The 25,056-nt window shown below is 40.8% G+C and overlaps 2 protein-coding genes across 2 annotated transcripts; both read left to right on the forward strand.

Moving 5' to 3' along the window:
• Positions 1–1,666: 1,666 nt before the first annotated feature.
• On the forward strand, positions 1,667–6,383 carry PDCD2L (programmed cell death 2 like). Its single transcript, XM_065733178.1, has 7 exons — positions 1,667–1,792; positions 1,907–2,070; positions 2,163–2,232; positions 2,963–3,351; positions 4,169–4,282; positions 5,446–5,594; positions 6,227–6,383. Exons 1-7 carry the CDS (start codon positions 1,667–1,669, stop codon positions 6,355–6,357), a joined length of 1,143 nt encoding a protein of 380 aa, XP_065589250.1. The 3' UTR covers positions 6,358–6,383.
• Positions 6,384–7,621: 1,238 nt separating this feature from the next.
• On the forward strand, positions 7,622–23,807 carry UBA2 (ubiquitin like modifier activating enzyme 2). The gene is made up of 17 exons (XM_065733165.1): positions 7,622–7,825; positions 11,242–11,325; positions 11,592–11,662; positions 12,809–12,873; positions 13,341–13,441; positions 13,603–13,724; positions 14,231–14,298; positions 15,719–15,840; positions 16,604–16,703; positions 17,133–17,290; positions 18,074–18,167; positions 18,258–18,370; positions 18,936–19,091; positions 19,653–19,749; positions 20,347–20,452; positions 21,184–21,320; positions 22,728–23,807. The coding sequence occupies exons 1-17, from the start codon at positions 7,682–7,684 to the stop codon at positions 22,904–22,906; spliced, it is 1,917 nt and encodes a 638-aa protein (XP_065589237.1). The 5' UTR covers positions 7,622–7,681; the 3' UTR covers positions 22,907–23,807.
• Positions 23,808–25,056: the final 1,249 nt, after the last annotated feature.

The following is a 25,056-nucleotide window of genomic DNA, read 5'->3' on the forward strand; positions in this document are numbered from 1 at the left end:
GGAAGGCTTGGGATGCTCCTCTTTGCAGTCTGCAGGAGCTGGGCACTGCCCAGACTTGGGGCTGCCTGTCAAGAGTGTAAAATCTGTATGTGATAGAGGCACAGGCCTGGGATGAAGACAGGTGCTTCTGTATTTCTGTAATTTATTGTCAGCTGTCCAGCAAGTGACATGGAAGCCCAAGAAGCTCTGTGCAGCAAGGTGGCCTCTGTTTTCAAGCTGCCCAATTCCAAAGTGGTATTTTGCTTAGAAGGCAAAGCTATAGAGGATGTGTGGTCTGCATGCGGAAACCATCCACTGAGTTCACGGCCCAAGCATACATGTACTATCTGTTAAGGGAACAGTTTACATAATCATAAGGGCTTCCCTGTTGTTTTGCATGAGGTCTGCTGGCATCGATGCTGGCCAAGGTTAAACACTTACACACCTTCCAAGTGAGAGCTGGCTGGTCACCTGGACTGCTGCCCCAAAGCATGGGAAGAAGAAAGAGAATAAAACTGAGCCTGTGTCTCACTCTAGCGGTTCATAGAATGGCTTAAGTTGGAGAGGACCTTGGAGATCATTTTGTTCCAGCTCCCCTGGCATTAGGGTTGCCATCCACCAGCTCAGGCTGCCCAACCTGGCCTTCAATGGCCTCAGACATCCACAGCTTCCCTGGGCAGCCTTTGCCAGTGCCTCACCACCCTCTCAGTAAGGAATCTCTTCCTAACACCTAACCTAAATCTCCCCTCTCTTGGTTTAAAGCTGCTCCACCTTGTCCTGCGCTTATCAGATGGTGTAAAAAGTTGTGAAAAGTTGTGGGGCAGGACAGTAGTTTTAGGAGAGGGGGTGGAAAGGGACAGTTGGTGGTTAAGATTGGCTTTTAATGTCACAAACCACTTCTGCAGGTTACCTAGCTCCAGAGAGCAGTGTTTTCTGACGCATAGAGTATTTGTTACATCAGCCTAAACCTGAGCCTGGAGTAGCTTTTCCTTGAGCTACCTTTGTGTCCTGCTCAAGCAAGGTGTTATCCAAAAAATCGGTTTTCTTTTGTCCTGGTAAGGAGCGATAGTCACAGCATCTCAGCTGCTAGGGCAGCAAAGCAGGCCACCAGCTGTGCCCACATCCTTGTCTGCACTGCGGCTAACACCACGCCTTCTCGTTTCTTCCCTACACATTTAACACTGCAGTGTAAGTAAGCTGGCACTCAGAATATGGGAGCAGTGCCGATACCTGGAAAGAGGTATGATATGACACGTACAGCGGTATGACTAGAAAGGTGCATTTGGTGAAATCCTGCTTTCAGGTAACCAAGGCGTTTAAGAACTTTGAAAATCTGAAGTAGATTATGTGGGTAAGGATCGACTGAAGGTGTCCACGTAACTTGCAAAGGTTCTAATTGCTTCTTATCGCCTGAGATCATTCGAACGACGCACGGTTTTAATGAGCACCGAGGAGATACCGCGCTCGGGCAGCCGGGCCGCCTGCAGGCGGCAGCAATCGCTGCTCACGGGGCGCAGCCGCAGTCCGGAGCTGAGCACGTCAACCTCCCCCCCCCCGCCCCCGGGGACGCGCCGCGAGACGGCGGCCGGCTCGGTGAGGGCGCCCCCTGCCGGCCGGCAGCGGGAGGCGCTCTCCGCCGGGGCGCGTGTCCGCCGGCGGCCGCCGTAGGGCGCGGAGCGGCGCTGCCATGGCGGCGGCGGCGGCGGCAGGGCGGCCGGTGCTGCTGGGACTCCGCGACGCCGCCGTGCCGGGGCCGTGCCTGGGCGGCGGGCGGCCCCCGGGCTGGGCCACCAACAAGCTGGGCGGCTGCGCGGTACGGGCGGGGCGTGCAGGGGTGGGGGCCGCCTCGTGAGGGCTCCGTGGGGCCGCGGCCCGCCTCCTCCCCTCTCCCCGCGGCGCTGAGCGCTGCGCTCCGTGTGTGTTTCAGGACGCGCTGCCCGCCGTGCGCCCGGGCCGCCCCCGCTGCGGGGAGTGCGGCGCGGAGCTGGCGCACCTGGTGCAGGTGTACTGCCCGCTGGGCGCGTCCCCCTTCCACCGCCTCGCCAACGTCTTCGCCTGCGCCGGGAGCGGCTGCTGGGGGCGGCCCCAGAGGTGAGGGCGCGGGGCCGTGCGCGCGGGGCCGCCGGGAACCGCCCTGAGCTCAACGCCTTTCTCTGTGTCCTCTCTCCTACGTCGGGCCGAAGCTGGAAGGTGCTGCGCTCCCAGAGCTTGGAGGAGCGGGGACAGGAGGCGCGGGGCTGCGGCTCGAAGCAGGTACCGCCTGGCGCGGGGCTCGGGGGCTGTGCGGGTGCCCACGTGCTTGGTGCTGCATGCCTGCGCGTGTCTGTGTGTGCCCGCGTGTGTCTGCGTGAGCAGCGCGTCTGTGTGCATCCGCAGCCCTCGGCGGAGATCCGTGTGCAGGCTCAGGGCTTCGTGGTCTGAGTGGCGGTTGCTGTTAAAGTGGGGTTACAAAAGTATTTACTGTCACAATTTCAGGAATGTTGTCTTTTGAAGCATAACTGGAGCGTCAGCGTCGGGTGACTGAAGAAGGAGCATTGCTTCCACACTAATGCTGGCAGGCAGGGAGAGTGCTGAATCAGTTGGGGTATTTACACTGTGGTAGTTTCGTCTGTGTCAATGACTTTATATTTTGATAAAAATGGGGAAATATGTTTTATTTCTCCATATTCCGCTCTTTGAACTTAGTGTGGTGTGGTAACTGGTTCAGAGAAATACATCCAAGCTGGCTACCAGCAACGTGGGAATGGTGATGCAGTGCATCACACAAGCAGCCATTGCTTTCTTGTACCATTTCCCCAATCTGACATACTATTTTTTTCCAGTGTGCTGCTGTGAGAAGCAGACACAGATATGCTGATACCTGGCATTAAGAGGGAGTGGGCAGCATAACACTTAGCATGAGGTTAAGAATTTCTTTCTCTTCATTAACAGTGAAACTGCATGAGTGTGCTCAGTCTTGAAATGTTTCTCTTCTCCCTTGCAGAAAGAAGAGTGTAACTTTTCTGTGAAGGACTGGTGTGCTGAGGCAGACGACTGGGGAGGCTGTGATGGAGCAGAATCTCCCACGTGTGCCCTTCAGATGTTGGGCCTAAATGCAGGCCTCTCTGCATCTGAAGAAGCACAGTGTGTGTCACAGCTTCAACAGCTTCACTTGTCCGAAGCTGTAGACGTGTCAGATTCCTTGAATACAGACCTCCCACCCACAGAGGAGATGGTTACAGCCACTTCAGCTCCTGTGTTTCATCCCTATTACATTAGTGTTGTGGATGAAGCAGACTATGCTGGTTTCCTTGATACAGATCATGCAAATAAACTATTGCAAGAGTATCAGCAGAGAGAGGGTGTTGATCTGGAACATTTGATGTCAGAAAGGTAAGAATTTGTTTAAACTTCGTGCAGAAGCTGAAGGGATTGTGTTGTTCAGGTTGTACTGAGTGATGAACTAAGTCTAGCTCTCACTAGGTGTGAATGTGTTTTGGTCGTAACTGCCTCCTTCAGGTAGCAGCTGTGTGCTGGGCAATGCAGGAAGCACCTAACATTGCATCAGTTTTCTCCACTTTGGGAATTTTGAGTTTTACAGAGATGCATCTATTTCTGAGTGACTGAGCAGCTGGAATCCCCCTTTGGCTCTGTACAGAGCAGTGTACCTTCAGTCTATGAAACCAAACCACCAAAAAAAAATGTTGGTTTGAACAACATCATGCTATGTGATATGAGTTTATATTGTGACATTTGACTTTTTTTTTTTTTTTTACTTTATAATGAAAGAGATTTCATTATTCTGGTTGCATTTTTAAAAGCTGATGAACTCAGGGAGTTTGACTAGAGACTGGGATGGTGGCTGCAGTAAGACTCTCAGGGTCAGGTAAACAACTTTTGGATGTAGGTAGTAGAAGTATTTCCAGTTTTAACATAGGTGACCACTCTGAGCACTTAGATTTAAGCAGGTATCTGATGGTTATGAATGTCATAGCATAGTTTGAAATACTATTAGCAACAGATACTGGAGCTAGAGGCAGAATGCTCAGCTGCTTGCTGGAAGAGTGACTGCCTCTTAATTTAAAGTTTGTCTTTTTTTTTTCTTGGTTTATATGCTATAATTTAATGTGAGTATCTCATAACTGCAACATATTTAGCATGAGTATTGTACTGAATTTGAATTTTTGGTTTGTTTCTTTTTCTCTCATAGTTTTGCTGGTGAAGATAGTAATGAGAAGTATGAGAAGAGTGAAGTCAGAAGTGGGGACTACATGTTCCATAAGTTTATGAAAAGAATATCTGTCTGTCCGGAGCAGATTTTAAGGTATGTTGATCAGGTCATTGTTAAGGGAAGAGAGTGCATAGATGGAGGCTGACAGTAAATAAAAATAAACAATTTGATTTAAAATGTTGACTTATTTTTCTTAATTGAAAAATCTGCTACATTTTGATGATGTACTTCCAAAGCTATCTCTTCCTCTGAAGTTTTGTAACCTTATTGTTACTGCTTATGGCTCAGTCCTTGAGATGTTAGTGAAGTAAGAAATTACTCATTTTAAAGCCTGAGGTCCTTTGCAGGTTGTGACCCAGTGACCGTGCAGAATTGCTTGCTCTTCTTAGAACAAAAGCAAGTTTAATCTCAGAGAAAACTTGTAGAAGGAGAAGCTCTTTCTGAGTACGAGTGTATCAATGTATTCAAATCGTAACTTATTTCTAGTACCAGATAATACCCATGATTTCCATGAATCATACAAGGCATTAGTTTGTAACTTCTTTGATCTGTAGAGTTGGATGAAACCTATCTGCTCAAGCTACCACAGTGTAGTTGCAGAACCTTTGTCTGCCAGGATTCCAGAGCCATGTGGAGCTAACTGGCAACTTTTTGTTGAGGAAGTAAAGTTTGAGGGGTTGGTTATGCAGACAGGAATCATTAGGAGCATCCACTAGTTAACTATCAAACATTATTCTGAAAATTTACTAATGCAGAGTGTGGGTAGTATTCTTAAAGCAGCTTTTTTTTCGGAGTCTATCACTTTGCTCTTTGAATTTTCCATTTGTGAAACATTGCTCAGGTGATTTCTATGAGTATTGCTAGTTGTAATCTTTATTAGCCCTCTTTTTCCTTCAAGAGTATTATGGGTAAACACAGTATGTACCTAATACAAATGTTATGCCTCCATTTCTCCTGGGCTGACAGGTGTCTCTTGAGCTATTGGCAAAGACAGAATTCCCTGCAGGTGATGTTGGTGTAATTGAGTCAGGTTTAGCACACTTTGGAGGTGTCATTTTAAATCATTTACCCCCTTGGATCCATCTCTTTCCTTAAGACTTTCCAAGTGTTGACTTTTCACTGTCCACTTTCCTATCTTTATTTTTTGTTGAGTGACTCACTTGAAGCATAGGCAGATGACTGGCTGCTAACAATGTTCGTGGGTTTTTTCCTAGTTGTTTGAGATACAAAATATATATATATTTTTTTTCTCTTAGATACTCTTGGGGTGGTCAGCCTTTGTTCATAACTTGTCCTCCAGCCAACTTTGACAACAGTATTCCAGCCTGCAGTAACTGTGGAAGCAACAGAATATTCGAGTTTCAGCTTATGCCAGCACTGGTCAGCATGCTGCAGGGTAATGCAGGTATTGACTTCAATGAGTATTAGAAATATATTGGTAAGGTTCACTAAACTGTAATTTGGATTGTTTCTTGCTAACCACAGGCACTGATGTGCTTGACTATAGTGGCTGAAGAATTATGTAGGTTCCAAATGGATACATATATGCCTAGATGATGGATATAATAATATTTGTTATAGATTTCACTGAGCAAATGGAAGCTCCACCACTGGACTTCACGTGCTTCCTGGTGTGCTTTTATAGCAGCAGTGTAGATAATTCTGTGACTTTGGTAGTGATTATTTTTATTGCCTATTAAATGAGAACATACTTCCCCGGCTAAATGAGAGGAGAAAGTTGGGATTGGAGCTTGATGGCCCTTGAAGTCCCTTCCAATCCAAGCTATTCTATGATTCTATGAAATGAGGGCTCAGAAAAATAATAAATATTGTCATATAAATTGCAGACACATAAGAAGCTCTTTGAAAATTATCAGTCATGTTCCTTTAAAATCTTTGAAATTAGGAAATGTATGTAGGGGACTGAGTATGGACAAATGTGCTCTGGATTGGAAGACTGAACTGCAGTAATAAGCAATAGTCGCAAGCAGTAGCATTCTTCTGATATGTTATGTACCTTTATTGTTTTGTTTTTAGATCTGTCAGTGGAATTTGGGACTGTTATAGTTTATACATGTGAGCAAAGCTGTTGGCCAACAAACCATCAAACCCCTCTGGAAGAGTTTATTTTTGTACAAGAAGACCCTGACCAGAAATTATTTAAATAAATGGTATTTCTCTTCATAGATGGAAAGTCTGTTGTTTGTTGTTTTGTTTTGTTGGGGTTTTTGCTGCAGCTTGAAAGTATGTGATTATGAAACAGAGTTTTCATCAACTGTGGTGAAAAATGAAATTCATTTGTTGGCATGGTGCTTATTTCCTCGAATAGCTGATGTGCATTATCATGGCTGCAAAATGTGGCAGCAAAAAAAACATTGTTTTGTTTAAAGACGCAGTTAAAAGTGTAGAGGTTATTTTAGAATTATAGTTAGATTTTTTTAAAAGCTTGGGGAAGAAAGTGAGATCCAGTTTTTAGAAACTACTACCAGCGAGAAGTTTAATATAAGTATTTAAAAACAAATCTACTTTATTTGTATTGGTGACAGATTGGAAATTCGGTGGATGGTGGCAGAGAGGGCTTTGCTGTAACTGCAGTGACTTTTGTATGCTTTTACACTGAAGGCAGTTAATCTGCTTGACTAGACGAGCTCTGATGGTCATCACATTGTGTCGAGTGGAGCTAAGGTGAAGGTTTCTGCTAGTGCTGCTGTTGTTGCAGGTACAGGATGAGGGTAGGTGCAGCACTGTCCTGTTGCTGCAGGCTTGTGCTCACAAGCTCATTGTGCTGCTGTAGACAACTTTGAATTCTTCTGTGATGCTCCCTGATGGTTGGAGCTAAATTGCACTATTTTAATTGACTTAATGGAGGAGAATTTTAAGTAAGTTAAAGCTTTTTGTGGGCTTAATGTCACAGTGTAAATTGATCTACTGGAAGGGTTTGGTTTTATTTTTAAGGGGGGGGAGAGGGATTGATTTAATATGTTTGCAAAACAGCATTCTTAGAGATAAACTGTAGCTTCCCATGTCAGCTTTAGAGGTGAGTCAAAGAATTTAGGTCAGTGTATGTAAAAATACCACTTCATACTATACTACAGTAAGCTTCCTGATTCCCCTCCCCGGGACTTGGCAGACCTGTTTCCCAGCTGCAGCCAGGAGCTGGATGCCCTGTGCTGCGGCCGGACGGGGCACGGGCCCTGCGTCTCCAGGCCGTGGTCTCACCTTAAGTCGCTGCTGGGTCCCGTTCGCCCTCCGCCGGGCAGCGGCGGGAGCGGGGCTCGAACTCGCGGTCCGCCCGAGCTGAGGCTCTCGCTGCCGCCTTACGCGCCGCTCGCTGCAGCGGGCCGCAGCCCTCCTGGCCGCCAGGGGGCGCTGCGGGACAGGCGGGCGGGCGCCGCTCTGGTCTCGGCGGGCTCGCTGTCCGGAGTGCGGCCCGGCTGAGAAGAGCCGCGCGTCGCCGCTCCTTCCGCCCGTCGCCGTTTCTCGCCCGCCGTCATGTCTGTGCCGGTGTCGGGCCCCCTGGGCAGCGAGCTGGCGGAGGCCGTGGCCCAAGCGCGGCTCTTGGTGGTGGGGGCCGGAGGCATCGGCTGCGAGCTCCTCAAGGACCTGGTGCTCACCGGCTTCAGCAACATCGACGTGGTGCGGGCCGGGGCCGGGCCGGGTGCGGGATCGGCGGCGCGAGGAGGGCCGCCGTGCCCGGGCGGGGGGGGTGGGAGCCGGGGCCTGGCGGGGCGGGCCGGGGGCGCTGTGGTGCGGGGGCGCTGTGCTGTGGCGCGGCCCCTCCCGCCCGCATTGTCTGCGTGTTTTCAAACTGCTGCGCGCCCGCCAAAGCTCCGGGCCGGGCCGGGCTCCGCACAAAGGGACGCGACTCGCGCCGCCGTCCGCCGCGAGCCCGCCTTCCCCCGGCCCGGCGGGCCCTCCTCCCCGCAGAGCTCGGGCCGCCCTGCCCTCCCCGGCCGCCGCTTGGCGGAGGAGCGGCCGCGGCGCTCCCGGGGCCGTAGGTGCGGGCTGGGAAGCGGCGGTGTGCAGCCCCGCCGGCCCGAGGTTGGCCCGGTGCGGCATTTGCGGGTGCGGACGCTCGTGGCCTGGCGGCGGGCCGCAGCGGGAGGGAGCCGTGCTTTCAGGCTGCTTTTTGAGCTGTAAAACCGTCCGTGCTGGGAGTCCGCGGTGAGAGCTTCCCGCGCGCCAATGCTTTCGATTTTGCTTCCTGGCGCTCGTCTGAGCGTAGGAAGGGCAGAACTGAGTGGGTGGCACTGGATATGGGACGGAGAGAAATCGCTCGGCCTCCTGTCCTTTATTCAGTTTTTAGAGAAGTGTTTTCATAACTTGGCATTAAGAAGCCACTGGAGTACCAGTTCAGGTCTGCTGTGCTGTCTGTGCTTTGCCAGGAGACGCTTCTGAGCGTTTTGTGTGACACAGTAAGGAGTTTGGCCCTGCATTCTGACTTGTTGAGCAGAGCTTATCAGAATCAGCTTCTCCCAGCACTGCCGGCTCATAGAAGAGCCCCGCTGCTCTTCTGCCTCTCTCATTTGTACAACCCGGGCTTTGCACTAAAACAGATCTGTAGGCTGTACTGGCGTGTAATTCCAAATTGACCTTTTGATTTGAGTCTGCACTTGGGAACCTACCGAACTGTAGCACAGTGTGAGTGAAATGAGCATGAGTGGAAGCCTGCGCTTTCTGTGCTGTTTTCTTTTCCTCCTTTTTTTTTTTCTACCTTATTCAGTCAATTGTGTGCTCCTGCAGCCCCCTAACATACAGTTTAATATCTTCTGTTTTTCCAGTTAGTCGTTAAACATAGATCTTGTTGGAATATGCTTATTCTTTGCTTTGGTTAGATCTTTCTTTGATTGCCTTTGAAGTCTGCCTTGGTTGGATTCCATTACGTTAAATATATGTTGGATCAGGGCCATCTTCATTTAAAAATGTTACTGATGGCATCTTATGTAATAGAGTAACATTTTGGTAGTGGATGGAGTGGATGGACAGAAGACGAGAGAGAGAACAGAATTGCGCAAATGGGAAATTTGCTGTCAATGGAAAGAAATTGTGTTTGTCATTGTTCATGGTGTTACTGGGGGTTCCTTTAATTGTTATGCATCAACAAACTCATGTCTGAGAATGCTCCTTGTTTTTATAAGTAAGCTGTGTGGTAATTTTTTAATTAATTTATCAACACAATAATACTAAAAAATAAGTACAGTTTTTAACAGGAACCCTTCAGGAATATGAAGTTTAAATATACGTGGTTGAAAAGCAGAATTATATGTCGAAGTACAGGTCTGAATTCAGAACACAAATGTATATTCTCAGCAAGTTCAGAGTTCCTTTTCTTCTAACTTTAAAAAATTAGAGCAGTGTGAAGTTGCTTTAGCTTGAAGACTGTCAAATTTGGATCGTTCTCAGCTGAACTGAAGCTTTGATTGAAGTCTGATGGTCTCAAGTATTCTCTTTGGAGAAAAATTTCCATTACCTTTTTTGTCTTGTCAGTACCAGTTTTCATTTGCAGCTTATGTCAGTTGCAGTCTCCAGTTAAAGGGCTGAAGGCTTTCTAGGGAGTTGGACATCAACAGATGAATGCACTTAGTTTCTCTCAAAGTTCCCAACCTTCATGGCTTTGGACTGAGGAGGCCTGAAGAGAGGTGGAAGAGTGTTCTTGGGCAGATACCCCTTTTGATGGAGATTACATGGGTGATTGGGGGGCAAGATGGGTAACACATTGCCAACCTCTATCTCCTAATACCTTTCTGAAATGGCTTATGTTTTCTGTGTGCTTGGTATCCACAGGTGCTTTTATGCAGCATTTAACTAAAACTCTTTGGCTACTAAAGTTCAGTACATTAAAATTAATCCTTAGATTAAATAATTAAATATTTAAACAGTTACTTCAGACAACAGCAGGTTTGTTCTTGGAACTTTGATCTTGTATACAAAGAGTCCTCCATGGGAAATGCCTGACATACTTTTTCATTTATTCAAATCTGGCTCATAAAATTAAAAGCAAATGAGAAAACCCTCAGTAGCTGGCGTGTAACCTTCACACTGAGCAGCACCTCCATAGAGCTGAAAGTGTTCTGCACTGAGTGTGTCAGTATTACCAGTGGAGTTTGGGGAGGGGAACACAGGCTTAGGAGAACTGTCACCTTCTCTGCTCCTGTTCAAACATGTTAGGGGCACGGGCAGACTCAGCGTGAGTGTAAACGACAAGTGGTGACAACACAGGTACAACTCAGTCCTGTCACTATGGGATGTAAATCCTACTTCTTGTGGGACAAATATGTTTGCGATTGTGATGTTCGCGTGTGAGTAGTAATAAACAGAAGCATGGCTCTTAGGGGAATTAAAGTTGTGACATACTTTCAGATCGTACAGTGTGAATGTTTTGTGGTGTATGTTTTTAAATGTCTTGATCATGTGATTCAATTTACTTTCTTTTTTAGGTGAATTTTGCATTTCTTAATACGCGCTTGCCTGGTGGCAGATAGTAAAAGCTTGCCCTGTGGTATAGGACTCAGGTGACAGCGCAGCCTCAATTCCTCACAGCCATGTTCACGTCAAGCTGGACGCACCCGTTAGTTTGCAGGGAGGCCTTCCTGGCAGAGGGGAAGCGTGTGCAGGGGCCTTCCTACATGGGCCTGGTGCCCCAGAGTCCTGTGGGATTTCCTCCAGTGTCCGCTGTGCTCCTGATGCTTTCTCACTAAAATCTTCATCCAGCAGGAGATAGAAGAGTCAGTTACTGACTTTGCACCAAATGTGCAGCTTATGCGTTTCAGAGTTGATGTACGTTTTTAGTAGGGACTCTCTGAAGAAAGTTTGTTGTCATTTAGCTCTGAATATTTGAGGTGTGGTTCCACTGTTAATAAACATTTAAATGAAGGCTATTTATTTTTGGAGACCATGGTGCTTCTACAGTTGCTGTTGGCAAATGTAATAGTATGCAGCTCCAAAATAGAGCCTGTACAGCTTTTACATTTTAGTTAATCACGTTTGTCTGTTGATGGCTTTGTTCCTTTTATTTCTGCAGAAGTGAAATGGCTCTTTTTCTGTGCTTGTAGATTGATTTGGATACTATTGATGTCAGCAATCTCAACAGGCAGTTTCTGTTCCAAAAGAAGCATGTTGGAAGATCAAAAGCACAGGTGAGGAAAAAGTCAAAGCTCGTGCTTTACTCATTGGGTACTATTTTGTGGACGTTGTTGGCAGCATGTCATGGTTTTGTTGATGCTGCTAAGAGGTAAGTGGCGGTTGGTTGCTTGTGGCTGTCTGCCAAGTTTCATTTTAAAGTATTGAAATCTGTAAGGTAGTCAATTTACTCAGTACTTTACTAGTACTACGTCTCTTTAGAAAGAAGGAAGAAATAATAAGTGTTGTTTTTGTTTTTGTTTTGTTTTGTTTTTATTTCTAGGTTGCCAAGGAAAGCGTGTTACAGTTTTATCCAGAAGCTAATATTATAGCTTACCATGATAGCATCATGAAGTATGTTTGTTTTTAAGCTCTAATTACGTGTTCTGATTTGCAAGTGCTGTTATTTAAATGCTGCAGTGGTGTGCTTTAAGGTACTTCACAAACCTTCTGCAATAAGGTAGCTGTAAATACGAGGCTGCATCGCACTAGTGGGAGTGTGGATTTTGCATGGATTTTATTAAGTTCTGATAGCTGTAGTCAGTTGCTTGTGTCTAATTTTCACTTTATTAGTAACATTACTACTTGAGATTCTGTGCTGTAAGGATTTCTTGATATTATGAGTGATAATTAGAGGAAAATAAGTGTCAATATTGAGTACTTGATTTAAGAAAAAAAATAAAAAAGGTCTTTGGTTTTTTTCATAGGGCATAGAATCATGGAGTGGTTGGGGTTGGAAGGCAGGCGTAAACATTGCTCAGTTACCAAACAGTTATAATCTAGTCTTTGTGATCTATAGCAAGTTAGTGAAGTGCAAGATCACGTAGCTTTTCATTAGCTATTTCCCAGTCATTAATGTGTATTTGTCCAGTCTTTACAAAAGGTCACATTCTCTAATATTAAGGTTTCAGCTCTGATGATGCTAATAGCCACTAAAACATTGGCTCATCGCATCCTTCTAAAAATATAAAACCATTAATCCTGTTTCTTTGCACTTCTGCTATCTTTGCATTGCCTTTAAGTCAGAATATGCAATGCAAAGACACTAAGGTGTCACAATTTTCAAGTCCCTCATCTTGACTCCTAAAGCTATGCAGGCACGATCAAAACCAATTGAGCTCTTCTGCTGTAGTGAGATATCAACAGTCTGATGAGCTGTGGTAATTACAGTGAGCACATCTTACTCTCAGCTGTTGGTTTTTAAGGTCAGTTATCAGAGATCATGCAAATTAGTCATTGGGTCAGAGCAGTATAAACACTTCTTTGCTTGCCTGTTTCATTGGCCTAAGTGGCAGTAATATGCATAGTAACTTGTGCTTTTACCCAGCTTTAAAATGGGCAGGAGACAAATGGGGTTCTTAAAGGCTATCAGTCAATCTATAGAGTGTGTAATTCATACATGAACATCAGTCTGCCCTTTCCGTGTGTGTTGTTTCTTTTGTGGCATAATAACCAACAACTTTGATGTGCCATTTTGAATATTGTTTTTCTTTTCTGTAGCCCTGACTATAACGTAGAGTTCTTCCGCCAGTTCACCTTGGTTATGAATGCTCTGGATAACAGAGGTGAAGTTTTCACTGTGATTTTGTATTGAAGATGAAAGTACTGTTGCTTGTTCACAGGAACAGAACTCTAATGTGTTCCACTAACAGCTCTCGAGCAATAGCAGTTAAATAAGTATCCTCTTAACCCAGCTATAGTTTAATGCTTTTGTGCATTGTTAGAACCATGAAAGCATAGTCAGAGCTGTTACAGGTGCTTTGAAAGTAAACAAGTCTATTATCTTGCTGCTTAATGGAAACTGATTAGTGTTCTGTGTAAATGCATAATTATTAAATCGTGTGCCGTATTTAATAGCGTCAGTATATTTTGTATCAGATGGTCAGCTGGCTTTGTGGAAGAGGCACAGTGCTGTCTGTAGTGAAATAAGGCAAATTCAGGACAAATGTGTGTGTAGGAGGCTAGGTTGAGTTTGTCTAAGTTAAACTGTTTTCGACTTATTCACGTTTCTGTAAAACCTCTTGCTTTGCAGCTGCCCGTAACCATGTGAACAGGATGTGTCTGGCTGCCGATGTTCCTCTTATAGAGAGCGGAACTGCAGGCTACCTTGGTCAAGTAACAGTTATTAAGAAGGTTAGCTTGTGTGCTACCCTGGTCACTTTAAGTTTAAATCATTGTCTATTTTGGACAAGGGGGAGTTGGGTGCTCTGAGATAAAGTTACAGTTCATCTGATAGTAGCGTGTACTATGGGGAGCCTCGCAGTGTTACAACTGAATATTTCACTTTTCCCCAGGGAGTGACAGAATGTTATGAATGTCATCCTAAACCAACTCAGAAGACTTTTCCAGGCTGTACAATCCGAAACACACCATCAGAACCTATCCATTGCATTGTGTGGGCCAAGTATTTGTTTAAGTAAGTCTTTTTTCCTTTTTGTCTTTCAGAATAGGAGCTGTGACTCTAACTGCAGGTTTCTAAAAGTACAGATTGAGAAATTAAGGACACAATTTGAAAACCAATGTAGATAATAGCAAAAACCTCCAGTTCTTTGACATTTTTTCTGTTTTTTAAAATATGCAGATAACATGTCAGTGCTTAAAACTTGTTCTGGTATCACAGAAAATAGGGCAGAGGGAGAACAGCTGTAAAACAGAGTCAGGTTTGCTGGGATTGCTGAGGTAGATGAACTGCTGAGGGAGTTATATGCATCTATTTTTCTAAACTCATTTTTTGTTTGGATTTTCTGCGTTGTCCATGTGGTGCCTGCATGTGATGAATTCCAACAATTTAAATTGCAGTGGATGAAGTAGCACTCTGATAGCAAGAATTCTAAAGTGGGCATACGCCAGTTAGCAAATATTTCAGTCTTTAATAAGATATAATTAAAATCTAGTGTTGTGTTGTTCTTAATTGCTATACAGTCAGTTGTTTGGAGAGGAAGATGCTGATCAAGAGGTCTCTCCTGACAGAGCTGATCCTGAAGCTGCCTGTAAGTGTGATATAAACTGTACTCACCCTGTTACTGAAACGTGTCAGAGGTGGACTTGCTTCTGTCCATTTCTTAAACTTATGGTTTTTGCCCCATTTTCTTCTGAGAGGATTCCACTTACATGCTTGTGAGCAGCATGAATTTAAGGCATGTAAGCAGCAGGTCCCCTTTGTGTCCATCATACTTACTACTATGCATTAAAAGTTTGAAGTGATTTAATCGTTGTTAGTTTTTTGTTTAATTGATTGGGTTTTGTTTGTTTGTTAACTTGATGCACAGTGTTGTGTGGCCAACATGCAAATGCCAATGTTTTGATGGTCTCAGTTGTCAGAATTGCAGCCATTGTGGGAAGCCTAAAATTTTAATGAAATGATTACTTCAGCTGTTGTAAAAACCTTTTAATACAGTGTGAGATAGGTCTCTGTCATTCACTAGTTGTCTTCAGAGAGAGTGTGGGTAGAGCAGCTGTGAGGAAGTCAATGCGCTTTGTAATCATGAAGTTCCAGTTAGCACACCCAGGTTTGTGATAGTTTAGATGAGTAAACTTATTTAGACTTCTGTTCCCTCTGGAGCAATTCCCCATGTGCACAGAGCAGTGCAAAGGGAACTTGAAGTGAAAATTAAATATTACTGGTCTTTGCAGGGCAGCATGTTTTTCCTTTATATTGGATTTGATGGAGTACTTCCTTCCCTGCAGGTGGGAGGCTTAGTTTCTGAACCAAGGACTGAAAATTGAGTGCTGTTTAAGAATTAAAAGTAGAAGAAAGCTTCACAATACAGAATGACTAGGCAATGAAGTACTAGGCAGATGTTGGTGCAGATAAATATAAAATAATGAGTTGGAGAGAGGAGGGGAGAACATTCACAGATCTGTGCATGAAATGATGATTTTCTGAGTTGATTTTCTTTATTCAGTCAAGATTTTAGTAGTTGTCTGAAAATACCAACTTTTTGCTGACTAGTAGCCAAGATAACAATTGCTGGACATGACTAGGAAAAAAAAAATGAAAATGAGCTGCACATGTATGGATGGAATATTATCATACAGGGATGACCAGAGGTAGGAAGCTGATAAGGTTCTAATGAGACTAAGACTCTTAAGCAAGGAAAAGAGACTGCTAAAAGGAGATCATTAGGGATTTATGAAATTACAGCACAATGAGAAGAAAACAAATCGGAAATAATTGCTCATTGTTTCTGCCAGTGAAAGAATTTGTTGGCATTAAGTTAAACTAGTGAACTGTAGTTGTAGAAATGAACAGTCACAATTGCACTGTGTCTAATTTAGCGTTTATTGGGAGCAGTAAAGCCATTTTATGCTGATTGAATAATTTTGATCATTAACACTTTGGGAAATACTTGGATAGGATTTCCTTTTTTTTCCATTAACTAACATGTTTTGTTAATCTTTTATTTATAGGGGAGCCAGCAGAAGCAGAAGCCAGAGCACGAGCATCTAATGAAGATGGTGAGATTAAACGTGTTTCAACTAAGGAGTGGGCTAAATCAACTGGATACGATCCAGTTAAGCTTTTTACTAAGGTATGTTTCTTTACTCCTGATAAATGTCTTTATTTGAAGTGTATGAGATGTTTTAAAATTCAGTCAAAATCCATTTTGAACACTAAATGTTGGGCATCACTCATGCAATTGTATTATGACTTGATCAATTTGATGTTTTGTTGTCTTACGGCATTCCATCTGTGTCTGTATGGACAACTTCAGCGGCTTCTCCATATGGTAGAGAAAAAGTCAGTTGAGTTGTTTTAATATGAGAAGATGAACCCTTGAATTCTGTAGAAGTTTCACTGCACCTCATCAGAATCAGTCTGAGGATCAAAGATGTATAATCTGTGCCCTGTATATAATCAGATGCTGGTATAAGAAAACATTATCTCTTAGGAGTTTTGCTTCAAAGTAGTTGCAAAAAGTGTATGTAGAGAGGAAATTATTATAGAATGGAGTGTTGATAGATAGTGGGATTTTTCATTGCGGAATTAATTGTCATGTAGGTGCCAGAATCGTAGGGGGATAGCTGTAGTGATAGTGATAGCTTCACATGGACCCACTGTTTGGGCGACTGTTTCTTGATTTTGGTGCCCCCAAATTAATGAGAGCTGTCTACTTTCTGCACAAAGTGTTGAGAGTTTTTTTTTCTTGTGAAGTTCAATTCTATATTTATAATACAAAATATTGTCAAGGAGAAGAGCAAAAACACATAAATCTAATGCTGTTTTTCAATTTCAAAGGAGATGAAAAAATAAAATATTTCTTTTTCCTCCTTTTATTTTTTTATGGTTTGTAGCTTTTTAAAGATGATATTAGATATTTGCTGACAATGGATAAGCTGTGGAGAAAAAGAAAGCCTCCAGTGCCTCTGGATTGGGCTGAAGTACAAAATCAAGGTAATTGTCACCTCTTGTTTGTTAATGCAGCTTTGTACATGTATATTTTCTCACTGATACTGAGCATACTTCTTTATAACTCCTGAAGATTTTTTTTCCCTATATAGAAAACATTTTGTCTAAAAACTGTTTTGGAATTCTTATTTTGAATAACATTGTTGGTTATGGAAAATTCCTATTTCACAGAATATCATGCCAGTTTATTCTTGGAGACCTTAGAGATGTTGATACTTTTTTATCTAAAAGCTGCAAACTTAAATTTGTTCTAACTTGTGCACATCTGTTGATAGGATAAAGTATAGCGATAGCTTAAGAGTACTGTTCTTCAATTTAGAAAGTATTTAGTTCCGTTGGAAAATTCTTAGCTTTTTGAGAGAGTTGTTTGGAATTTGTAAATATTCCTGGTATTATTTTTTTCTTTTCCTAAAGAGAAAAACGTACCTGACCAACAAAATGAATCCTCAGTTTTGAAAGATCAGCAGGTTCTTGATGTCAAGAGCTATGCACACTTGTTTTCAAAGAGTGTTGAAACCCTGAGACTTCATCTGGCTAAGAAAGGTGATGGAGCAGAGCTTATATGGGATAAGGTTAGTTTACCACATAGTAAGAAACACGTATATTCTGTGTACTTAATACAAATGTTGGAGTCACTTAGTTTAATTACATTGTAGTGGTTCTAAGGACAAAAATGGCTGACACATCACTAAAAGCACGCCCTGTAAGTAAACAAATACATACTTTTGATACTTCATATGTCTTTGAATGTATGGATTAAGTATTGTGATGAAAAACAATTTACCAACTTTGAAAAGCGCAGATTAAGTAGTTGCCATGTTTTCATTTTGAAAATATTTTAATAATACCACTCCATTTTTCCTTTGCTGTAGCTTTCCCTAAAACTTGTTCTTGTACAATGGTTTGTAGCTAGAGTTGGACTTAGCTCTGACAGTGGGTATATGGCATAGTTCAAGATCTGCTGAATTAAAATAAGAAGCAATGTACCAGAGACAGTTGATCTTCCTGTAGTCAGTTGTCACCTGACATAAGAAAAAAATGTGGTGTGTTAGTATGGGGGGAACCACGACCAAAATAGAAAACAGTATTACAGTATAAACATCAGTGTTTTATTAACATTAATACACTAATGCAGTATTAAAGTACTGAATACATTTTCTAAACATGTTTTTAAAGTACTGCTGCTCTGTCCAAACATACCATTTAAAAGATGAAGTCCACATGCTTTGAAATGGAATATTTTACAGACTTTTTTTGGGTGGTTTTTAAGGTAGTAATTTTAGGAACCGTATGTTGCAAAGTTTTCCCAATGTGTAATCTGATTTTTAAATGCACTTTCCATTTACTTTTGTCAGGATGACCCTTCTGCAATGGATTTTGTCACTTCTGCTGCAAACCTCAGGATGCATGTTTTCAGTATGAATATGAAGAGCAGATTTGATATCAAGTGTAAGAGTTAATATAATGTTTTATTTAATAATCTAAATTTCTGCATTTCATTTGCTGTTAAAAATCTCTGCACTCTTGCTTCTTTTGCAGCAATGGCAGGAAATATTATCCCAGCTATAGCTACTACTAATGCAATAATAGCTGGTCTGATAGTGTTGGAGGGTTTGAAGATTTTATCGGGAAAAATAGATCAGTGTAGAACGGTAAGTGGGAATAAGACACTTCTGTTTTCTTGTTATTTATTCAACAGTCACGTTTAGCCTTCTTTTAATAGTGTGTAGTATTACTCTGTATCACTTTTTGTTACAGTAGATTCTTAATTTGTGTCATGGTTTTGTGGTTTTTGTTGCGTTGTTGACATTCCACATCGTGACATCATGTGGTGTATTGGGAGTTGAAGGGTGGCCCGTATGGTTAGGATGTGTTAGGAACTTTCACCCAGCATAGACAGTAAATAAGGAAGTCTCGCAGACTGCAGAGTTCCAACTGATTTCAAGAAAATTGGCTGCTGGAGAAGAGAGAGAAGCAGACTGACATCACTTGACACATGCTACTTTCATGTTACAGCTCTGTTTGGCAGTAGCTGTTAGTCAGTGCAGGTGCTGTTGTGGGCTGGCTGTAATACACACTTTTTCCTGTTCAGTTGGCATGTCAAAGAGGATTAGGAAACAGGACAACCTGGGAGTCTAAGAATAAATCTGTAGGAAAACAGGTTTGATGAGTACTTTACTTACGGAATAACTTGTTTCATTCTTGTCTGTATTCAAGATTTTTTTGAACAAGCAGCCAAATCCCAAAAAGAAGCTATTGGTTCCTTGTGCTTTGGATCCACCAAATCCTAACTGTTACGTATGTACAAGTAAGCCAGAAGTGACTGTGAGACTTAATGTACACAAGGTTACTGTGCTAACACTCCAGGACAAGGTAAATTTTAAATATTAGCTTTTGCTTTGATTCCAGTATTAAAGATTTTGTTTGGTATATTTTGACTGAATGTTAGCTTTGTTGTATTTGCTCTACTTTGCATTTTTTCCCAGGTAAAAGAAAAGCTAGATTAGCCAGTATGCATCTTGTTTGTGTATTCTTGTGTATCTTGTGAAAGAATGCATTCTGTCTTTTAAAGCCTATTCATAACTAACAGGAAAAACAATATTTCATTTGAATAGTTCAGTAGCTGTATTACAGTTCTGTACTTGCAACTGATTTCTAAAACTACCATTTTATGAAAGGAGTATTTAAAAAATCAACACATCATCTGAACTTGTAAAGGTGAGATTGCAAGTGTCACAGGAATTATTTTTTTGTGACTGGATCCTGAGATTTCAGGTAACAAAAAGATAGTTTTTATTTTTATTATTAGTTTTATTTTATTACTATTTTTCTGAACATGGGCCAGGATAGGAAAAACAGCATAATTCCAGGTGAATTCTTTTATGAGCATTATAAAAGCAGATATTGATTATATAATCAAATTAATCTTTTCAGATAGTGAAAGAAAAATTTGCTATGGTAGCACCGGATGTACAAATAGATGATGGAAAAGGAACCATTCTTATCTCTTCGGAAGAAGGAGAAACAGAAGGTATTTGTTTTGAAGGTTTCTAGATAAAAGTAGACACAAACTAGTAAGAAACTGCAATATAAGGAGTTGAAGTATAGTAAGTGGTTTAGTGCTCAGCCTGTAGAGAAATAATTAAAGAACTGGATTTGCAAGTATGTAAGTGGCTTAAAAATAGCTGGTGGTGTTCTCTAGCTTATCTGTTGTTCTGCTTTCCCATATAAAGAACTTTCACCAGGAGCATCAAGATTCCTCTCAGGAATCAGGTATTCGTTATAAAAAGGCAGCAGTTATCTTCACCTGTTTGTAGTCCCTTTCACTTTCTCATTTGTAGGTTCTTAGACTGTGTTATTTTCATGTTGCTTGTAAGCATTATTACAATACACATCTCCAGAAGATGTTCCTAGGTGTAATAATAGTTAAGTGATCATGATACTTGAGAAGTAGATAAGTCAAAATGCAATTTTAACTTCTGATAGGTTTATATGTCAGCTTTTACTTTCAGATTTAAGTATGAATGTTCAGATTATAGGTTAAACTCCTGGAGTACTCATTTCTTAATAGTAAAGACAGTCTTGTATATATAGCTGTATGCACCACTGTGTTCTACTATTTTTCTAGCAAATAACCATAGGAAATTATCAGACTTTGGAATTCGAAATGGCACTCGACTACAAGCAGATGATTTCCTCCAGGATTATACTCTGTTAATCAATGTGCTTCATAGGTAAGAATTCTGAAATAATTATTTTTGTGTATACATATTGAATAATTCCACAGGGAGTTTCCAGTTATGAATTTTAAATCTGTGAATAAAGCTAAAACATTAAGTTGCTTATATAATGAAATTAAAGATTTTTTTAATAAATTGGTATAGTTCAGTGTGTTGGATTTCCTAATTTCTATTTTATTACAAAAGTCATTGGTAAGATTTTATCTGAACAGTTTGCTCATTATGCAACATAAAAATAGTGCAAAGCTAAATTTGCTTTTAGGGCAGCTAAAAAGTGAGAAGCAGCTGTGTAAAAACAAATAAAAACCTGCTGAAGTAGTAAATCATCTGCCTCCGTTCAAATATGGCAATGCAAAGAGAGATCACACTGAAGTAATTGGTGTTGTGTATTTAACTTTGGATAAGTAATATATGTATTATATAGAGTAAATGAACACAGTGCAATTTCAGTACAAATAGAATGTGAGATTGAGGAAGAAAGTAATCTAAGGTAATGACTTCCTTTCTTTCTCGAGCATTTTATGACATGGCACTGACAGGGGAACAGTATTCATGAATAGACAAAGCATGAATTATAGAGGAGGGATGAACAGATTTTCCTTCTTTTTAGGTATATTTTCCTTACTTTGCCCCAATTGGAGGATGCTCTGATAATTTGAATATTTTGTTTGTGAAAAAAACCAACATATTTTTGTTGTTTAAAACTGAATACATTTTTTCTGCAGTGAAGACCTAGAAAAAGATGTTGAATTTGAAGTTGTGGGTGACACTCCTGAAAAAGTTGGCCCTAAACCATCAGAACCAACATCCAAAAACATTACCAATGGTAGTGATGATGGAGCACAACCTTCAACATCAACGGGTAAATAACAAGACAATATTAAATAAAATGAAATAGTCAGTCCAATTAAATTTCAATCCAATTAAAATAGTTGAATTTTATGACTTAACTTTGCCAACATTAAGTGAAAGACACTCAAATTGCCTCTGTATAAATATAATATTAAATAGCAAAAATGCACAGACTTTTTCAAAGGTTTGTTGTAAATACATTTTATTATATTATTTAACTTGCAGGTGCTTGAGGGAGGGTGTCAAACACACTATTTACATTTGGTGATCTTATATAGGGATTTAAATAAAGTTAAACCCATTCTGTCTCATGGTCACTCTGTTGTTTGACAAAAAAAGAATCAAAGCTGTTGCTTTGTCCCTAGAGATTAGAAGTTACTTTGTGGATCTCGTTGATCACGTTTCGTTCTGTTAATTTAAGAAGATGCCTTTTTAAGTCTGCTTAAAAATAATTATTTTTCACCTTCTGAGTAAGGCACAGCAAAACAAAGAAGTATTTGCTACCTAAGAAGTACCACCATGACTTTTTTAGTACAGGGTATTCTCTTGAATATGCTCAGAATAGCTTAATTCAAATACGGGATGTGTAAGCAGTGAAAGCTAATGTACTGGAAACACTGTGGTGTTTAGTTATATCTGTAGTTCCATCTTAAGCTTTTGGATGATGTTCCTTTAACTGTCAGAGAGTCCTACTTTAGGTAGACCCAGAAGTGTGAAGTCACTTGCATCTTGTGTTCTGTTTCATGAAAGATTAAATGGTAAGAGTACTGATATAATTTCAAATCAGTAAAAAACAGCCCCTCACCCCAGATAGCATTAGAAACTAGCACAAAATTATTTTTTGAAACAAGACTGTACTTGAAGGCAACCAGATGTCTTGAAAGGTCATGTTGCTTCTGCTTTCTTTATACCATCCATTGTTATCCTTAGCTCTTTCAAGTCTGCCCACTCTTCCACTCCTCCCTTGCTTAACATGTTTTCTCTCTCGTGGGGCATGGTTTCTAGTGGAGAATTCTATTGAATGCAGTAGCAAGAAGTCAGGCTGGGCTACAGCTTTGCGTTTAAAGGTTCTTTTCTTAAAGACATGCAGATAGCATGCAGTTCTTCTGCTTTGTACATGCAACAAATTGTTCTAATGCATCAGTGTTAGCTAATGTGGGAATTCCTAAAAATATGGGAATATTTGAGTTATAGAAATGTTTTCCATACTTCTAATTATAAGGGAATAACCACATGAAAAGCATATTTCATAGGTTTTGAAGAAATTCAAAAGATTCTTGCAGTTAGTTGACAAAGACTGTGGATAAAGAATGCTCCGAGATACGTTATTTGCATTAGAGGTGTCCTTTATGCACTTTGTTTTGAGAGCAGACTATCCTTACAGTACCCATTGGAACTAAAAATATGTATTTTGCAGCTCCAGATCAAGATGATCTATATATTATTGATTCTGAAGATGAAGGCCATTCAAGTAATGCTGATGAAACAGAAAATAAGAGCCTCAAGAGAAAACTCGAAGATAAAGAGTGCGTCAGTACAAAGAGAGCACGTATGGAGCAGACAGAGGAGCAAGATGAAATTATAGCGTTAGACTGAACACGCAAATGCTGTTTGACAAAATGATTGAGATAATGTAATGCAGTAGAAGCCAATTATTTGGGGATGTGAAAAATGTCAAGAACTAGACTAATTTGTAAGGCTTTTTTTCTGAGGAAATACCAAACCATTGGCTTTAATTATTTTTTGTCTGTATCTCTTGATGATAAAGCTGTCATCTCAATAGACTCTAGAAGTTTTTCCATATTGAATTCCATATATTAAATGTAGTAGAAATTAGTTTTGAAATACTTGCAGATAAATATTTGCTTAACTGTCATGGAAATAAGCATGTTATTTTTGTGTAAATACCTTTTAAGTATATTTCAGTAGGACAAAAAAAACCTGCTTTGTTTTAGAAAAGGGTCATCACTTGATGCCCAGATTTGTAAGTACCTAAATTTTTCTTTTGCTTGAAGAAAAGTATTTTTAGTCTAGTCCTAAACATTTTTCATGCCCTGAACAAGGAGAAAATTCACAAAAGCAAATTAGTGCCATGTTTTAACAGTGTTCTTAAACTTTAACTGGCACTATGTACATTACTGTAAAACTGTTAATTTACTCAAGTTTTTCAGCTTGTACTGCCTGGTATGTCAATGTAAGAAGCAAATTTTTTGTGTATTGTTACAGTTTCTGGTTATTTATATTTGATGTTTTGTAAACTCAGATACTACTACTATACTGTACATCTGACGGACCAAATAAATGACATCTGAAATACTTGCTTATATATGCTTGCACAGTCCAAGTTTATGCTGATTTATGGGATTTTAAAATGTATAGCCTTCAAAAATTACTGTACTGTTTTCATTTTTCTAAACATAACCTAGTAGTACAGAACTTAAGCTTCACTTGTTTGAGGTGAAAAGGGAATTTTTTTAATAAAACCTTTGTGACTGTTTTTTTTTTCCTTGGATGCTTATTGGCTTTTTCAGTTAGAGAATGTGCATCACTGCACGCATGCTTTCAGTGCCTCGTGCCTTCAGAAAGAAAAAGCAGGGGGCTTTTACGTGCTATACTTTGTGCTTGTGGCAAAAGTGCAATGTTTAGGAACGGTGTCTTAAAGCCTATGCATTTGTTGAGCTGTTTTAGTAGCTCTCAGTACTATCAGTGTTGATTCTTAGAGCACAGTAGTCTGTCATTTCTGCCACTGCACTGAAATTTCTTTCCAGCTTTGTGTTAATGAACAGAACAGCTTCTGTTCATAGATAAGTACTCAGTGGCAGCCTTACAAAGTAGAGAAATGGAGTCGACAAGATGTATTTTGTTGCAGTTCGTAAACTAATTAGCCAGATGTTAACCATATAGGTGAACATAAAAAGCAGACATGGCACTCCCTTAGTTTCTGGTTCTGTCTAATAGAAGACCACGTTTTCATCACTGTTGAATTGCCAGTGCAGTGTAAAACTATGATGCAATGCAATTAATGTTTTTTCTCTACTTTTAGGATGTGATAGTCACATACAGCAGCTTGTTTGAAGACATAATGCTTGAACGTGAAATTAAATCTTTGATTTAGTTGCTTCTTGGCCAGCATCAGTGAAGTCTGAGAGGTAAAGATGTAAATAAGAGACAGATAAAGTTTTCAATGCTATAATGGGAAACTTTTATAGTTCTCACTATAAACAGTTACGAGTACTAGAATTTAATGTGTCTGATGACATGTTTCAGTAATGAAGGTCAGCATCTTCTCTTTTAGCTTCACTAAAAATAAAATTATTGGTTTATTAAATAATTTGTCAAATGGTTTGTTATCTGTGTAATAGGATGTGATTATCATTGTGGCGTGAAAAAGCTGTATCTAAGCTGCTGACACGATGTGTCAAAGATAGTGGTCTTATTGCAGGGCAGTGATTGAGTTTTAGAGAAGTACTGAGAAACTTAAGATATGCATCATCATGTGGTTTGCAGCATAAAAGGTAATACAACTTTGAAGTACATTAGCAGTTATATGTTGATGTATTTAGGAGATGTGTTTGTACTGCTTTTATCAGTATTAAGTAGTTATATGATCAAAAAAGAAAAAAAAAGCTCTTAAGATTTTTCCTGTAAAATAATGTAAAGTGAATTAATTCCTCAATATATTGTTTCTGTATACCAGCAGCTTCTGTAAACATGACAGGATGTTGATATAGTCTTTGTTCTGTTGG

This window comes from Cyrtonyx montezumae, unplaced genomic scaffold, assembly GCF_038088225.1.
Source record: "Cyrtonyx montezumae isolate F1298 unplaced genomic scaffold, pur_monq_1.0 scaffold_17, whole genome shotgun sequence".
NCBI lineage: Eukaryota > Metazoa > Chordata > Aves > Galliformes > Odontophoridae > Cyrtonyx > Cyrtonyx montezumae.